Source organism: Delphinus delphis, chromosome 6, assembly GCF_949987515.2.
Source record: "Delphinus delphis chromosome 6, mDelDel1.2, whole genome shotgun sequence".
NCBI lineage: Eukaryota > Metazoa > Chordata > Mammalia > Artiodactyla > Delphinidae > Delphinus > Delphinus delphis.
The window spans coordinates 5,970,180-5,984,712 of NC_082688.1; the positions used below are offsets into that span (position 1 = coordinate 5,970,180).

Sequence of the window (14,533 nt, forward strand, 5' to 3'; positions counted from 1 at the left end):
GTGATGGTGGTGATGGTGAGGATGGTGAGGATGATGAGGATGGTGGTGATGGTGATGGTGATGGTGAGGATGGTGAGGACGGTGAGGATGATGGTGATGGTGAGGATGGTGAGGACGGTGAGGATGATGGTGAGGATGGTGAGGATGATGGTGAGGATGGTGAGGATGGTGAGGAGGATGGTGGTGATGGTGATGGTGGTGATGGTGGTGATGGTGAGGATGGTGGTGATGGTGAGGATGGTGAGGATGGTGGGGATGGTGGGGATGGTGAGGATGGTGAGGATGGTGATGGTGAGGATGGTGAGGATGGTGGTGATGGTGAGGATGGTGATGGTGATGGTGAGGATGGTAAGGATGGTGAGGATGATGGTGAGGATGGTGGTGATGGTGATGGTGATGGTGAGGATGGTGAGGATGATGGTGATGGTGAGGATGGTGGTGATGATGGTGATGATGGTGGTGATGGTGATGGTGGTGATGGTAATGATGGTGATGGCGGTGATGGTGAGGATGGTGGTGATGGTGAGGATGGTGATGGTGGTGATGGTGGTGATGGTGAGGATGGTGGTAATGATGGTGATGATGATGGTGGTGATGGTGATGGTGGTGATGATAATGATGGTGATGGCGGTGATGGTGAGGATGGTGGTGATGATGATGGTGGTGATGGTGAGGATGATGGTTACCACATATGACACTATGTGTCAGGAACTGTGCTAAGGGATTTACGTGTATTATTCACGCAATAGCTCCTTAAGGTGGCCTGTTATTAAACCCAGGTGGTACGTATTGTCATTATCACTATTGTGACCAGTGCAGAGTAGTGGGATGACGTGACCAGAGTCACCCAACTGAAATATGACCCTGCAACAGCCTGACCTATGGTCAGCACTGGGGGTCAGGGCCCTGCTCCCGGCCACCCAGTCTGGGGGCTGAGGGTGTCGGAAGCCATTCTGTCTCCCCAGCCCACCCTTCCTCAGCCCCAATCTCTTACTTTCAAAGAATAGCACTCCTGAATCGGGCCGCCCAGTCGTGCTGCCCCGCCCGGGCCCCAGTGGCTGGCCATCTCCACGGCGCCAGGTGACCATAGGGGATGGGCGGCCCGTGGCCCGGCACGCCAGAAGGGCGCTCCTTCCCAGTTCCACGGTGACATCCTGGGGCAGCTCTGTCAGCTGGGGTGCATCTGCAGGGAGGTGAGCAGTCAGCCTCACCCAGCCCCCAGGGCACTGTTCCGAGGCCTCTGCCTCCCCTCCGGTCGCTGGGGGCGTTTCCCTCTTCCAGCCGCGCCCTCACGAACCTGACTCATACCCAGGGCTCCCGGGGCCAACTTAAGGTTGGCAGGTCCACCCTGAAGCGCTCCTGAGGATGAGGAGGAGAGCAAGTGCCCTTTGGCAGGGTGAAGTCCTCACACCCTACGTGGGGTCTCAGGGACCCCGCTTTGCCCAGCCATACGGGGGAGCAACATTCCTGCTTCTGCTCTTTGCACCTCCTGGGAAGCCCACCTCAGAGGGGCTGCAAGTCACCCTCCGCCCCAGGAGCCCCACCAGCTCTGCGCGTCACCTCCCTTGCCCTCTTCCTGGGCCACGGGGGCTTCCTTTCACGGGTCTCCTAGACTCCGGCAACCATTTCCCAAAGAGCCAACTTCATGGGGAGGTTCTAGCTCATCTTTACCATGCTTCATCCTTCTCTGCTGTTGAACATGTTGTAAGAAGCACATAAATCTCTACTACAACATCAAAAGAAGCCTATAAAGAACTTGATCTTATACTTTATGGTCCAAATGGGACACTTAAGAGTGAAAAGAGCCATATTAATAATTACACCAGGATAACAGATGCAAACAAGGGCAGCCCTGCTCACCTGAGTTATAAAACATCCAAGCAAAAAAAAAGAAAAAAAAAAATCCAAGCAACACACGAGGATTTATTTCTTTAACTTTTGCTCCACACACTCTAAATCCCGTGACCTTCCACAAGGTAACCACTGTTAATGGTTTGTAGTGTTTCTTCCAAACTTTTTTTCTAAGCATTGTCTTACTTTTATGATGGGGGGGGGGGGGGCGGGCATGGAAATAGGTTATTTCCCAAAACAGAAGCTCACGATCCTTTCCACCTTTCTGCTGGCCAGAAGCAGGTCCAACGCCAGACAGGTCCAGGCCCTGTTCCCTGTGGCTTCTGGGCACTGTCCTCAGGTCCCTGTCCCCAGACCCGCAACCAGGAAGGTCCCCGGCCTGTTTTGAACCCATTGCGTCCAGCATTGTGGAAAAACCTCCACCTCTTTTGTTCTTGCTGTCTCTCCCCTGAAATCTCCCCCATCCGTCCAAATCATGACATCAAATTTCCCTCTTGGCCTCAGGGACTAGGGAAGTTCCAGGGAGATACAAGCACAACTTGGAAAATCACTGCAAGGAGGAAGACAGTCTTGGACCCAACCTCAGACACCACCCGCGAGTTGCTTTTCTTCCTCATTTGGGGCCTGGCAGCTGCCTCGGCTGAGAATCCAAGAAAGTCTTCCATCCAGGTGCCTCAGATGGCGTCACTGGTCCTGCAGAGCCTTGGCCCTGGGGGCAGAGCTTTGCTATTCCCCTCTTCCCATCCTGAGCAGAGCCGTGGCTCAGCTCCAGGGCCAGGTACCCCCAGAGCCTGCCTCCCCGGCTCCGCCCAGCCCACGGCAGGGCACAGCTCAAACCTCCCTCCTCCAGGCAGGCCTCATCCTGAATTCCTCCCCTGAGAGAGGACAGCTGACTTATAATGGTAAGCAAATAACATGTACAAAGGGTAGCATTTGGAAAACCTACTAAGTGACAGGCATGGTGATGGTGCCTTTAGAGTTCACTCATGGCCTCAAACTCATGAAGTGGGTATTTTCACAACCCCATTTTACAGATGGGGAAACTGAGGACCAGAGAGATTAAGGAACCTGCCCCGGTGCAGCTCAAAGTCAGTGGCAGAGCTGGGATCAGAGCCCAGGTCTGGCTGCTGCTAAGACCCGGGCTCTCAGCCACCGCACCCCCGTACCCCCTAGTACTCAGGGGTAACCTGGCATCTCTTCCATCTTCTTTCAGAGGTGAATCCCGACTCACATCCTGCCCAGAAAACTGTGACTCCGTCTCCTGTGCAGCCATCCCCCTGCTCCTCATTGAAGTCCCCCAAATAAGGCGGGACCTCAGAACCCTGTACACCAGAGCTGAAGGTCCTCTGGTCTCCTCGTTGTGCAGATGGGAGAATGAAGCCCGAGGGAGGGGCGGGGCGGGGGCGGGGCGGGGGCGGGGCCCACCCTGATCCTGTGGGGACGGGTTCCCAGCCCCACGCCCTTTCCAGGGTCCCATCGCGAGGCTCAGCCGCCTCTGCTTTCAGGCTCGAAGACCCCTCCTCACAGACTCAGGTGACCTTCGGTAGGGAGGGCTCGTGAGCTGGCCTCACAGCCACCGGATTTCCCCGTGCACAGCCCTTTCTGCCTTGACCTTGGGCAGGTTTCCGGGTCAGGAGCTGCGAGTGCCCAGAGACAGCCAGACATCACAGCAGCTGCCGCGCTCCCTGGAGAGGCACAGGTCTCATCACCTGATAGCTGCAGCGCTTTTGCGGGGACGCAGCTCTGTGCGGGGGAACCGGGAACACCACAGAAGACAGAAAAGCCCCGCCAAGGATGCCAGCCACCAGGCTGGGACGGGGCAGGACAGGAGGGTGTGGCCAAAGCTGAGACTTCGTTTAACAGCACTGCTGGGCCACTCCCTCCACCCCCAGGGATTTCCCAGCAAAGTGAAATTGACAGAGGTGCTGCCGTCCCTGCCTCTTACTTGGGCCCCAGGGCAAGGGACACCAGCCTGAAAGCCTGAAGCCTGGGCAGGGCCCCCCTGCTGCCCCTGCCCCACTGGACACCCGCGGATGAACCCCTTCACCATTCTGAGCCTCAGTTCCCCATCCAGAAAGAGGTAACCGTTTTTACCCTGACTCCGGTATCTTAAAGTTCCAGGACTCTTTATTTGTCTGGAGACCCTGTAGCCCCCCAGCCTCCTCCACCATCCCCCCAGTTCCTGTGGCTCAGAGCCCTGGGGCAGAGCTGGAGGGGATGCACCAGCTCAGGAAGGAGAGCTCCAATCAGTCCTGACTCAATTCGGTCAGAAGAGGGACGGCGTCTCAGGCCCAAAGTCTGTGTAGCCGGGCAGGGTGGCCACGGGACAGGCTGGCCTCACGCCCTGCCCTGCATTTAGAGGGAATTCCAGGGCATCTGTGAATGAGACAACGCTGGGGATGGCCTCCACATCCACCTCCCGGGAAGACTCCTTTCCCCATAGAAAGATCGTTCAGTCGAGCCTGGAGCCATAGCCCCATTGGCCAGGGCTGCAGGATGACTTTACTCCCTAAATATATATATATATATATATTTTTTTTTTTTTTTTTTTTTTTTGCGGTACGCAGGCCTCTCACTGTTGTGGCCTCTCCCGTTGCGGAGCACAGGCTCCGGACACGCAGGCTCAGCGGCCATGGCTCACGGGCCCAGCCGCTCCGCGGCATGTGGGATCTTCCCAGACCGGGGCATGAACCTGCGTCCCCTGCATCGGCAGGCAGACTCTCAACCACTGCTCCACCAGGGAAGCCCCCTAAAAAAATATTTTAACTGATATGACTGTTTATAAAGACAAACACAATCCAGATTCGTTTTTAATCTATTTATTATTCTTCACTTTTTTCTTCTGATGGCAATAAAATCAGAGCCCTGTCCAGCAGCCCTAAAAGTATCACAGGCTCTGGGCCCTTGCCTGTTGTGCCTGATAGAGAAGCCACCCAGATACTGACCACACTGGCCACAGAGCCCAGCTCTGCTTCTCTCCTGCTCCCCCAGGCTAGCCAGAGGGTCTTTGCTCCCACAAAAACACACCCCCAGCTCCCCTGCTCACTCACCCAGCAATCAGGGGCTTCCGAGTTGGGAATAAGAAGCAGAGACTAAAATGAGAGGATAGAAAGAGGGCTGAGTGAACACCCATTTAGAGAGAAATCCAGCAGGGCAAAGGGAACTTAGCTCAGGGCAGTTTTGAAGTAATAGAAAGAGTGGGACTTCCCTGGCAGTCCAGTGGTTAAGACTCAGTCTGTACTTCCACTGAAGGGGGCATGGGTTCGATCCCTGGTCAGGGAACTAAGATCCCGAACACCGAGTGGCGTGGCCAAAAAAAAAAAAAAAAAGTAATAGAGCACTGAGCTCCAGGAGCGGGTGCCGACCGTGGAGGCCAGTCACCAGCCATGTGATAATCACTCCGCCTCACTCTGCCTCGCCAGGCCCTTGTCAGCCTGGTCCAGCCCACAGGCCGTGTATTGATTAGGTATTCTATTCAAGCCCTGAGGGAAGCACATTATCTCATTAAATCTCTCAAGGACCTTGTGAACAGCCGCTATCAGTATCATCCCCATTTTACAGATGATGAAAGTGAGGCTCAGAAAGGTGAATAACTTGGCCAGACAAGCAGCAAGACCAGGACATTGATCCAGGACTCTTACCAGCCACATGCCAGGTCCAGAGGGGACGCAAAATCACCTCGCAGGCTTGGTCCACAAACAAGGCACCTGCTGGCAGTACAGGAGGAGGCTGCCGTCCTCCCTGTGCCCCAAATACCACCAGGAAGCCAGTTCCCAGCTGAACAGCAGGAAGTGGGCACAGCGCCCACGCGTTCTCAGCCCTGGCAGGCTCTGCCAGCCTGGCCAGGAAGGCTGCAACACAGCTGCCACCCAGATGGGCAGGAAATTGAATTTCCCACCACTGCTGCCAGGCCAGCTCGCTCCAGACACACAGGTGTTGGGCCACTGTCCATGCCGTCCCTGACCTCAAGGCCAGAGGCCACCAGTGGCCCCGTGCCCCAGAAGCCTGCCTCTGGGATGCCAGCCATCCCCCGCCCCGCCACCTCTCACCTGGGGAAATGGCCCCAAGACCAATGGCTAACAGGTGAAGGAACAGGCATGTCAGCCTGGGCCCCAAAGACATAAGGTTTTGCTGGACAGAGATTAGACACAGAGCAAAGGATGACTGCTTGTAACAATGCCAAGGGCAGCCCTCCCTGGAGCACCCTCTCTGCTCACCCAGAACCTACTGACTAATCACAGTGACAGTGACATTTTTCAGAGCCCATCGTGTCCGAGGCCTTTCTTATCTCTCACTCACACAACATCCAGAAATATCTTGCAGGTGAGGAGCCCGAGGCTCACAGTGGGGAAGCAACATCCAAGCCCTCCTTGCTGGGAGCATCAGGACCAAGTCCAGGGGCTAAAGGCCCGGACCCTGGGTTCAGATCTCAGCTCTGCCACTCAGCAGCTGTGTGACTTTGGGCAAGGCACTTAACCTCTCTGTGCCTCGTTTTCTCCATCTATAAAAGGGATAATGTAGAGCCCATCTCAAAAGGTTGTTATGAGGATTATATGCTAGTACATGAAATGTGCTTAGAGCTGGCCCGGCACGTGGCAGATTTCATGGAAGACTTATTATATTTTTATTATCAGGCTCTAGGCCTGTGGCTTTCCATACCCACCCCACCTCAGCCACACAGTGCACTCTAGATAGGGAAAGTCTGAGCACATCAGTCTCCTCCTTAGAAACCTCTTACCGCCTCCACAGAACAAAGCCCAAACTCCACCAGGCGCCCTAGCCCAAGGCCGGGAGTGACCCACAACTGGGCAGCTGCCCCAGCATCCCCTCCCCACCCTCTCTATGCCTCACTCGCTGCCCCACTCCTCTTGCCATGGGGAGATCGGCACATGCTGTTCCCTCTGCCTGGAACACTGTTCCCTCTGCCTGGAACACTGTTCCCCAGCTCGTCACCTGACTGTTTCTGGGTTCAGCTTAGACATCACCTCCTTCAAGAAGCCTTCCCGGCCTCCACTGTTGGCTTAGCCCCCTTCTCTGGGCACAGGACCCAAGGATGCCACTTCCAAATTCTCAGTACACTGAGTATTCTAATGGTCTGTTTACCATCTCTCTTCTGGACACCGAGAACAACACAAAGGCAGATGCCATTGTAGCCCCAACACAGGGTCTGGGGCACAGGGCCTGGCTACAAGGTGACCACATGTTGGAGGAACAGATGATAGAACAGAGGGGGAGGATCCCCAAGCCTGAGTTGGCACCATCTCCCCCAGGGCCAGACCCTCCCGACTGAGCCTCACTGCACTTCCCTAGAACTCCCAGCACCTGTCTTTCCCGTCATGGCCACAGTCAACCCTCAGGGTACAATCTGCCCCGGCTCAGCACACCAAGGAGCTGTGCCCACAACTTCCGAGCAATTCCCAGTGCCCAGGATCCAGGCCTGGAACTTAGACATCATGACCATCACAGCCAAGGCCATGTACCAGCCGCAGAAGGATTCAAACCTCCCATCTGTAAAAAGGGGATAATAGCTTCTCCCTTTATTAAGCACTTACAATGGGCCAAACCCTGTGCTAAGCATTGTGTATCTGATTTCACTGAAGCCTCACAGCCACCCAACAAAGGAAGTAGTGTGGTCAGCTCCATTTTACAGATGGGGAAACTGAGGGTCAATGATTTGACCAAAGCACATAGATGGTAAGTGATGAAGACGAGACTGGAACTCAGGTCCCAGGGATGACGACACCCATGCTGGAACCAAACTATCTCTGTGATGGGCAGTGACCCCGGCCTCTTGGGATTCTCACACTTGAGTGGTCCCTCCCACCCACCACATACCAGTGTTGGTCTGTGTGACCAACAGAATATAGCAGAAGTGATGGTATGTCACTTCCAAGACTGCGACTGGTTATAAAGACTGCAGCTTCCACCTTGGACGTTATCTCTATCTCTATCCCTCTTGACTCACTTTCTCTGGGAAAACCCACATCACAAGAAGCCTTCTGGAGAAGCCTATCTGGCTAAGGAACAGAGGCCTCCTGCCAACAGTCACATGAGTGAACTTAGGGTAGATTCTCCAGCCCCAGTCAAGCCTTCAGATGACCACATCCCCGGCCAAGGTATTACCTGCCATCCCATGAGAGACCTGGAGCTAGAACCACCCAGCAAAGCCACTCCCAGAGTCACAGAACCATGAGACAATAGATGCTTATTGTTTTAAGCCACATAGTTTTAAGGCAGTTCGTTACACAGCAAGAGGTAACACATACACCAACTCCCTCTAAAATCCCCATCCCACGTGCTCTGGATCCAAACGATGCAAACTCCCCACTGGTAGGCTACGTGGTACCACCCTCTCCTCCCTGCTCAGAGATAGGGCAGGTGGTGGGGGATGGGGAAGGGGGAAGGCAGGAGGGGCAGGGCAAGTGGGGACAAGGTGTACACTCACGTCCAACCTCCAGCCGGATTTCTGCAGAGGCGTCGCCCAACTCATTGACAGCTCGGCAGGTATAGACGCCAGCGTCCCTCTCCCGAGCCACCGGGATTCGCAGCCTCCCAGAGCTGGAGGCCTCAGAGGCCAGAATCATTTCGAGACCCTCTGGACCAAAGATGAGGAAACATCAGGCAGGTACCCATGGTTACCACAGGAGGCCAGGGGATCAGGCTGCCTTCCTGACCCTGGGTTCCTGCAGCTCCACAAAGCAGGGACCTTGGAGGGGTGTGGGTGAGGGAAGGATTTCCCCCCAGAATCAGGACCCCTATTGTTTAATGAGTACAGATTTTTAGTTTTGGATGGTGGTGACGGCTGTACAACAATGTAAATATACTTAATGCTACTGAACTGTAGACCTAAAAATGCTTAAGACGGTAAATGCTACGTTAGGCGAATTTTATCACAATTTTAAAGTCAGCACCCTTGGGTCCAGTTCCCTGAGCCCCTTTGTTGACCACGAGTGAGTCTCAGCCTGTTGCCTTGAATGCGACAGGCTCATCACCCAAGAGCTCCTTACCTGGGCCTCCCTCCTGGATCCCCACCCTCTGCTCAGGTGCAGACGGAGGCTCGGATCAGCTCTGGGAGGAGCCCAGGGTCACGGAGATGACCACTCGCCCCCCCAGTTCCGCCTCTTTGAGGCCTTATTCTCATTTCCCTCGTGCACTGTTCCCCCACCCCAACTCCAGGCCTCCCCCTCCTGAGGCCTGAGGGACCACGCAGAGTCTGAACTGTTTTTACAACTTAATATTTTACACTTAGAATTGGCTACATACATATACATAACACAAAATGTTACCATTTAAAGCATTCTGAGTGTCCCATTCAGTGGCGTTAAGTATATTCACATTGTCATGCAACCGTTCCCACCACCCATCCACAAAACTTTTTCATCTTCTTACACTGAAACCCTACTTATTGAACACTAACTCCCCATTTCCCCGTCCCCCAGCCCCTGGCAACCACCATTCTCCTTTCGGTCTCTATAAATTTGCATATTCTAGGCATCTCATAGATGAGATTCCACTCAAATAACTGGAATCATTTAATACTTGTCCTTCTGTGTCTGGTTTATTTCACTTAGCATAATGTTTTCTAGGTTCATCTGTGTTGTGTCAAAACGTCATTGCTAAAAAAAAAAAAAAAAGTCATTGCTTTTTTCCAAATTAAGAAAAAATTTTTTTCTTTTACTTTTTTACTACTTAAATACACCATACTAGAGCAAATGTCTCTGAAAATATCATAAATAAAAGATTTTTTTCTCCATTCGGCAAATTAGAAGTAGGGGGAAATTTCTACACAGCAGCTGCTATGAGCCTGATTTTTTTCCTTTTGTTTTTGTTTTTTTTCATTCTTTTTTTTTTTCTTTGCCATAGGAGTCAAATTAAGAAAAAATTTAATTTAATTTTAAATAAAACTCATAAAATGTATTATCATGACCATTTTTTAGCGGTAACTGCATTCTCATCATTGTACGGCTTGAATTTCATTCCCTTTTAAGGCTGAGCAACATTCCATTGAGAGATCCCCCCTTTATAAAGGGGCTCCCAGGCTGGGCTGGTAGAGCTCTCAGCCACCACAGGCAGTGACCTGAGCACAGAGTGAGGAGTCCTGAGGCCTCTGCCACTGCTAGCTGGTGACCGTGGACAAAATGCTCAAACTCTGAGCTAACTCTGCCTGTCAGTGTCAAGGTGAGGCTCTGACAAGATCACAGACAGGTGCTGCAAAGGCTGGAGTGCATCCAGGTGGGAGGTGCCTGTGCCTGAGAAGGAGCCCAGTGTTCTGCCCCTGGAAAGTCTGAGGCGGGAGCCCCAGGACCCAGGTCCACTGGTGTGGGCGCAAGAGCAGCGCCTGTTCAAACTCCGGCTCAACGTCTGGCACAGACCAAACCTTCTACACTCGTTAACTCAGGAGAGCCTCAGAACAGCCCTCTTAATGTTACTGCTAGCTCCCAGATAACCACATCGCCATCGTCACCATCATTAAGAACACTGAGCCCCGCCCGTGCGCCAGGCTCGTGGTAAGCAATTTGCACATGTGGACTCATTTAATCCTCGTCCAACCACCTATCTTTGACTTTCCAGCTAAGGAAGCAGGCTCAGAGATACCAAGTCACTTGTCTGAGGTCACCCAGGGGAGCCAGAATTCAAGTCGAGGTCTATTCTAGATCCTTCTCCTAACCACGGAGCCAACCTTCATTAGCTGCGTGGACGCTGGCCTGGGGATGGGAGTGGGGCTGCCAGAAACGGTCCTCTCTCTCCAGACACCCCATTCGGAGTGCCCCCCACGACCATCCTGGAAAGCTGACCCTCCAGGGCCCCAGTGGGATCGCCCACGGGCCGCTCCCCCCACCCAGTGTACCTCGATACCAGATGACCCGGGGCGGAGGCACCCCGGACGCCTCACACGCCAGCACAGCCTCCTCCCCGACGGCGGCCAGCACCACGGCATTCGTGGCCGAGACGGACGGTGGGTCTGTGTGGGGAGCAGATGGGGAATTGGGGACCAACCCACAGACTCCCTGGAGAGAGAATGCAGCTGGGGGAGGGGCGGCGGGGACAAGGTGGGGCTGAGCACCTGCCTCCTCCCCAACCCCCACCAACCGGGACAGTCACCCCAGAAAGATGTAGCCTCCGCTGGTTTCTACAAAGCCAGTTACTCCCGGGACCAACCCCCATTTTGTTCCTCATTGACCTTGAGATAAAAGCCGAAATCCTACAAGGTTCTTAAAGGCCCTACAGGGGCTGCCTGCCCCTCTCCCGCCCCCTCACTCCAGCCAGCCTCCTTGCAGCCCCTTGGGCAGCCCAGACTCATTCCCACCTCCAGGCTTTTGCCCCACCCGATCCCTCTGCTTGGAACGCTGTTCCCATTCCCATCTGCGGCAAGGGTCTGGTCCTGTGTGTACCAGCCGTTCCCCTCTCTGCCCAGGGGCACGTCACTCCATCACACCACCCTGCTCTGCGCTCGTTCTAGTATCTTCACCATCTGAAAGTACCTTATTTATCTGTTTGCATGTTTGCTTTGTGCCTCCCCATTAGAATATAAGCTCCACCTGGATGGAGACCCTGTGTTCACTGCTGTAGCCCCAGTGCCTGCCACAAAGTAGATGCTCAGTAAGTATCTGGGGATGGGAGGGAGTGAGGGGGGATGGGCTGGAGATCCTTCTCCTGCAGATACCCTCGGCCCGAGTACCTGCATAGTAGAGGGTGACCGTCTTCTCGTCTGTGCCAATGTCATTAGCAGCCTGGCAGCTGTAATTCCCAGCATCCTCTGGGGCCACTCCCTGAATGATCAGGGTTCCCTGGGCATCCACGCGGACTCTGGAGTCGTGCCATGAAACGTGTTCAACAGCAAGGGGCTGGTTAGGTCGGGTCACATGGGGTTGCCCCAGTCCTTATTAATAACAAATCAACTAACGACATCACTGGTGACACCATTCTACACTGACCGCTTGCTCTGTGCCAGGCTGTGTGTTCAGCACTTTACGTATGTTCTTTTTTCATTCGTGGGGCTCAGAAAGGTATGGTGACTTGCCCAAGGTCACACAGCCTGAATGGCAGAGGCAGAATTCAAGTACAGGTCTGTTGGATTCTGCAGCTGTAGCTCCTGACCCCTGAGTCCACACTGTTATGTTTCCCAAGTGATGTGTCTCCTCAGCCTCAAATCAGCCCAGGAGAAGGCAGGGCAAATGCTACTCCCCCATTTATATTAATAGTTAAGAAGACTGAGGCTCAGAGAGCTCCCCTGGGAGTCCACCTGTTCCCAGTCCCAGACCTCCAAGCCCTGAGCCCTCACCTGCTGTCCTCTTGCAGGGCATGACCCTCATGGCTCCAGGAAATGTGGGGTGCAGGGTACCCAGAGGCCGAGCAGCGGACCCTCATCTCCATGCCCTGGGAAAAGCGCTGTGACCTGGCGTGGATGCTGACCTGTGGGGCCTCTGTAGTTCAGAGAGTAGACAGGTGGGGAGGAGTTTGTCAGAGCAGTTGTGCTGTCCCAGGCACCCAGCCCTGGGCCCCCGGCCCCTCCCGGCAGCCACAGCCAGTGTAGACAAAGGAAGTAGAGGTCCCAAGGGGCCTGCATCCTTGGGAGGGGCTTGCTGGGGAACTGGGGAGTGTTGCCAGGCAGCCTCCCAGGCACATCCGCAGGCCACACGGGGACCTGAATTCCCAGTACCCCCCGCAGTGGGAGCCCTGAGCTCCCTGGATTTCTGCTCTGAGCTGAGCGCCTTGAAGAGGCTTAGGGAGTTGTCGAGATGCCAGGGTTGGAGACCTGAGTGGACCTCAAGGTCTGCCCAAGTATTGGCTGCAAACCTAGGTTCTATCCTGGCCTTTGGAAAGCTCACAGCGCAGCAGACTTGTCAGGCTCAAACAGACGTCGTGGGCCATCTCATCTAGACATGGCAAACACGCCCCTCCCATACCAGTGGCCTAGATACGGCCTCAGAATCCTTCTCAACACACTCTAGGCAGTCAATCAAAAGTCACTAGCATAAGGGAGAAAACTTGTTCCAACACACTCACTTTTACACTTGGGGAGATAGCACCCCAGGGAGGAGGATCTGTCTAAATCCTGGGTGGACCTAAATCCTAGGTTAGTATCTATCCAGGCACCAGCACTCCCGACGTGGGTTCTTCCCACTGCCTCCTCCACCCCCATCTGGGCGGCGCTACCCAACCCCTGCCGAGCATGTCTGATCTCTGGGCTTTCGGAAGTTTCCACTGTTCCATCTCTGTCCTGCATATTGAGAGGGGTAGGTAATGGAGGTGTTCCATGGCAGGGGAAGAGGACAGGACTCAAGGAAATTGGCTTGGCCGACAGCAGTAGAAATTTAGGTCAGATATGAGGATGAACTTCCCAACAGTGAGAACCACTACACTTAGGCTGGAAGGCTACAGAATCCTCTTCCTCTGAAGGTTGAGAAAACACTGAAAGGGCTGACATTGCCCGCCAGAGGTGATGTCTGGGCAGAGGGATGGATTGATGGACTTTGGAGGGAAATGCTAGGTATTGTGTTGAATTGGGAGGACGGCAGCCTCACCTCGCACCAGGAGCCAGACGGACGCCCTCGTGACCCCGTTGGAGTTGCTGGCCATGCACTGGTACCGCCCGCCGTCACTGGGGGTGATGTCCCTGACCTCCAGGGACAGGTTGGCCAACTGGGTGACTCTGCCCGTCGAGGCCGACAGGACTCGCCAGTCCCGGACCCACGTCAGGTTGTAGGGGGCCTCGCCCAGGACCCGGCAGGACAGGATGGCGGTCTCTCCAGAGGACACGGTCACGTTGGGGACAGGGACCACCTGCGGCGGGGGGTCTGCAGGAACAGGAGTACAGGAGGCACTGAGGGGTTGACACAGGGAGGGGGCCATCCTGCATGCCCTGGTGGTGTCCAGACCCCGGAGCCCACCGCATTCCTCAGGACACATCAGCCAGCAGAGCAGTTCACCAGCATCTGCTCACCATGCCCGGACGGCGCCACCACACGGTCGAGGAGGCTGCGTGCATGCGTGCGTGCGTGCGTGCGTGCGCGTGCGTGTGTGCGCGCGCGCACGCACATGTGCGTGCGCGCGCGCGCGCCTACCTTCCACACAACACCGAACTGCAATATTTAGCAAGAGCTACACCACTCTTCACACCCTTTGAACCAATAATTCTGCCCTGGGGGATAAAGCCTCGGAAATCACCCTCAAGAGGGAAAGAGTAACAAGTACAGAGCGATTCTCTGTACAAGTAGCAGCCAAATGTGGAACTAAGGAAGGCCACTGCCCCAAAGGAGGAAAGAGCTAAGAAACCCTCCCTCTCAACAAGAAAAGGTCGTAAGAAGAGACAGGTCAGAGACAGTCTATCCAGGGACAGTCTGCAGGACCTGCAGGCAAAAAGCTGCATCCACATGTCAATGACCGTGATGTGCAAGGATACTAATGGGGAGATTTGACTCCAGACAAAATTAAGTAGTATTAAGGCATTACTTATTATTCATTTTATTAGGTGTAATCATAGAATCTATTATATGGGAAAATCTATGTTTTTAAAAGAGATACATACTGAAATGTCAGGATGCCTACAATTTAGTTTAAAAGAGTTTAGCCATATCTGTGATAACCTACAAGAGAAAAGAATCTAAAAAAAGAATGAATATATGTATAACTGAATATACATATATTCAGTTATATGTAGATAAAGAATGTATTCAGTTAG

The 14,533-nt window shown here is 54.0% G+C and overlaps 1 protein-coding gene across 1 annotated transcript in view; it reads right to left on the reverse strand.

Moving 5' to 3' along the window:
- Positions 1–14,533, reverse strand: part of HMCN2 (hemicentin 2) — a 149,894-nt gene that overhangs the window by 98,156 nt on the left and 37,205 nt on the right. Inside the window, exons 11-16 of the mRNA XM_060013970.1 lie at positions 13,377–13,649; positions 12,134–12,275; positions 11,531–11,658; positions 10,700–10,813; positions 8,297–8,446; positions 995–1,183 (exon numbers count right to left, since the gene is read on the reverse strand). Coding sequence (XP_059869953.1) covers positions 995–1,183; positions 8,297–8,446; positions 10,700–10,813; positions 11,531–11,658; positions 12,134–12,275; positions 13,377–13,649 — 996 coding nt within the window. The remainder of the gene's footprint in view (positions 1–994; positions 1,184–8,296; positions 8,447–10,699; positions 10,814–11,530; positions 11,659–12,133; positions 12,276–13,376; positions 13,650–14,533) is intronic.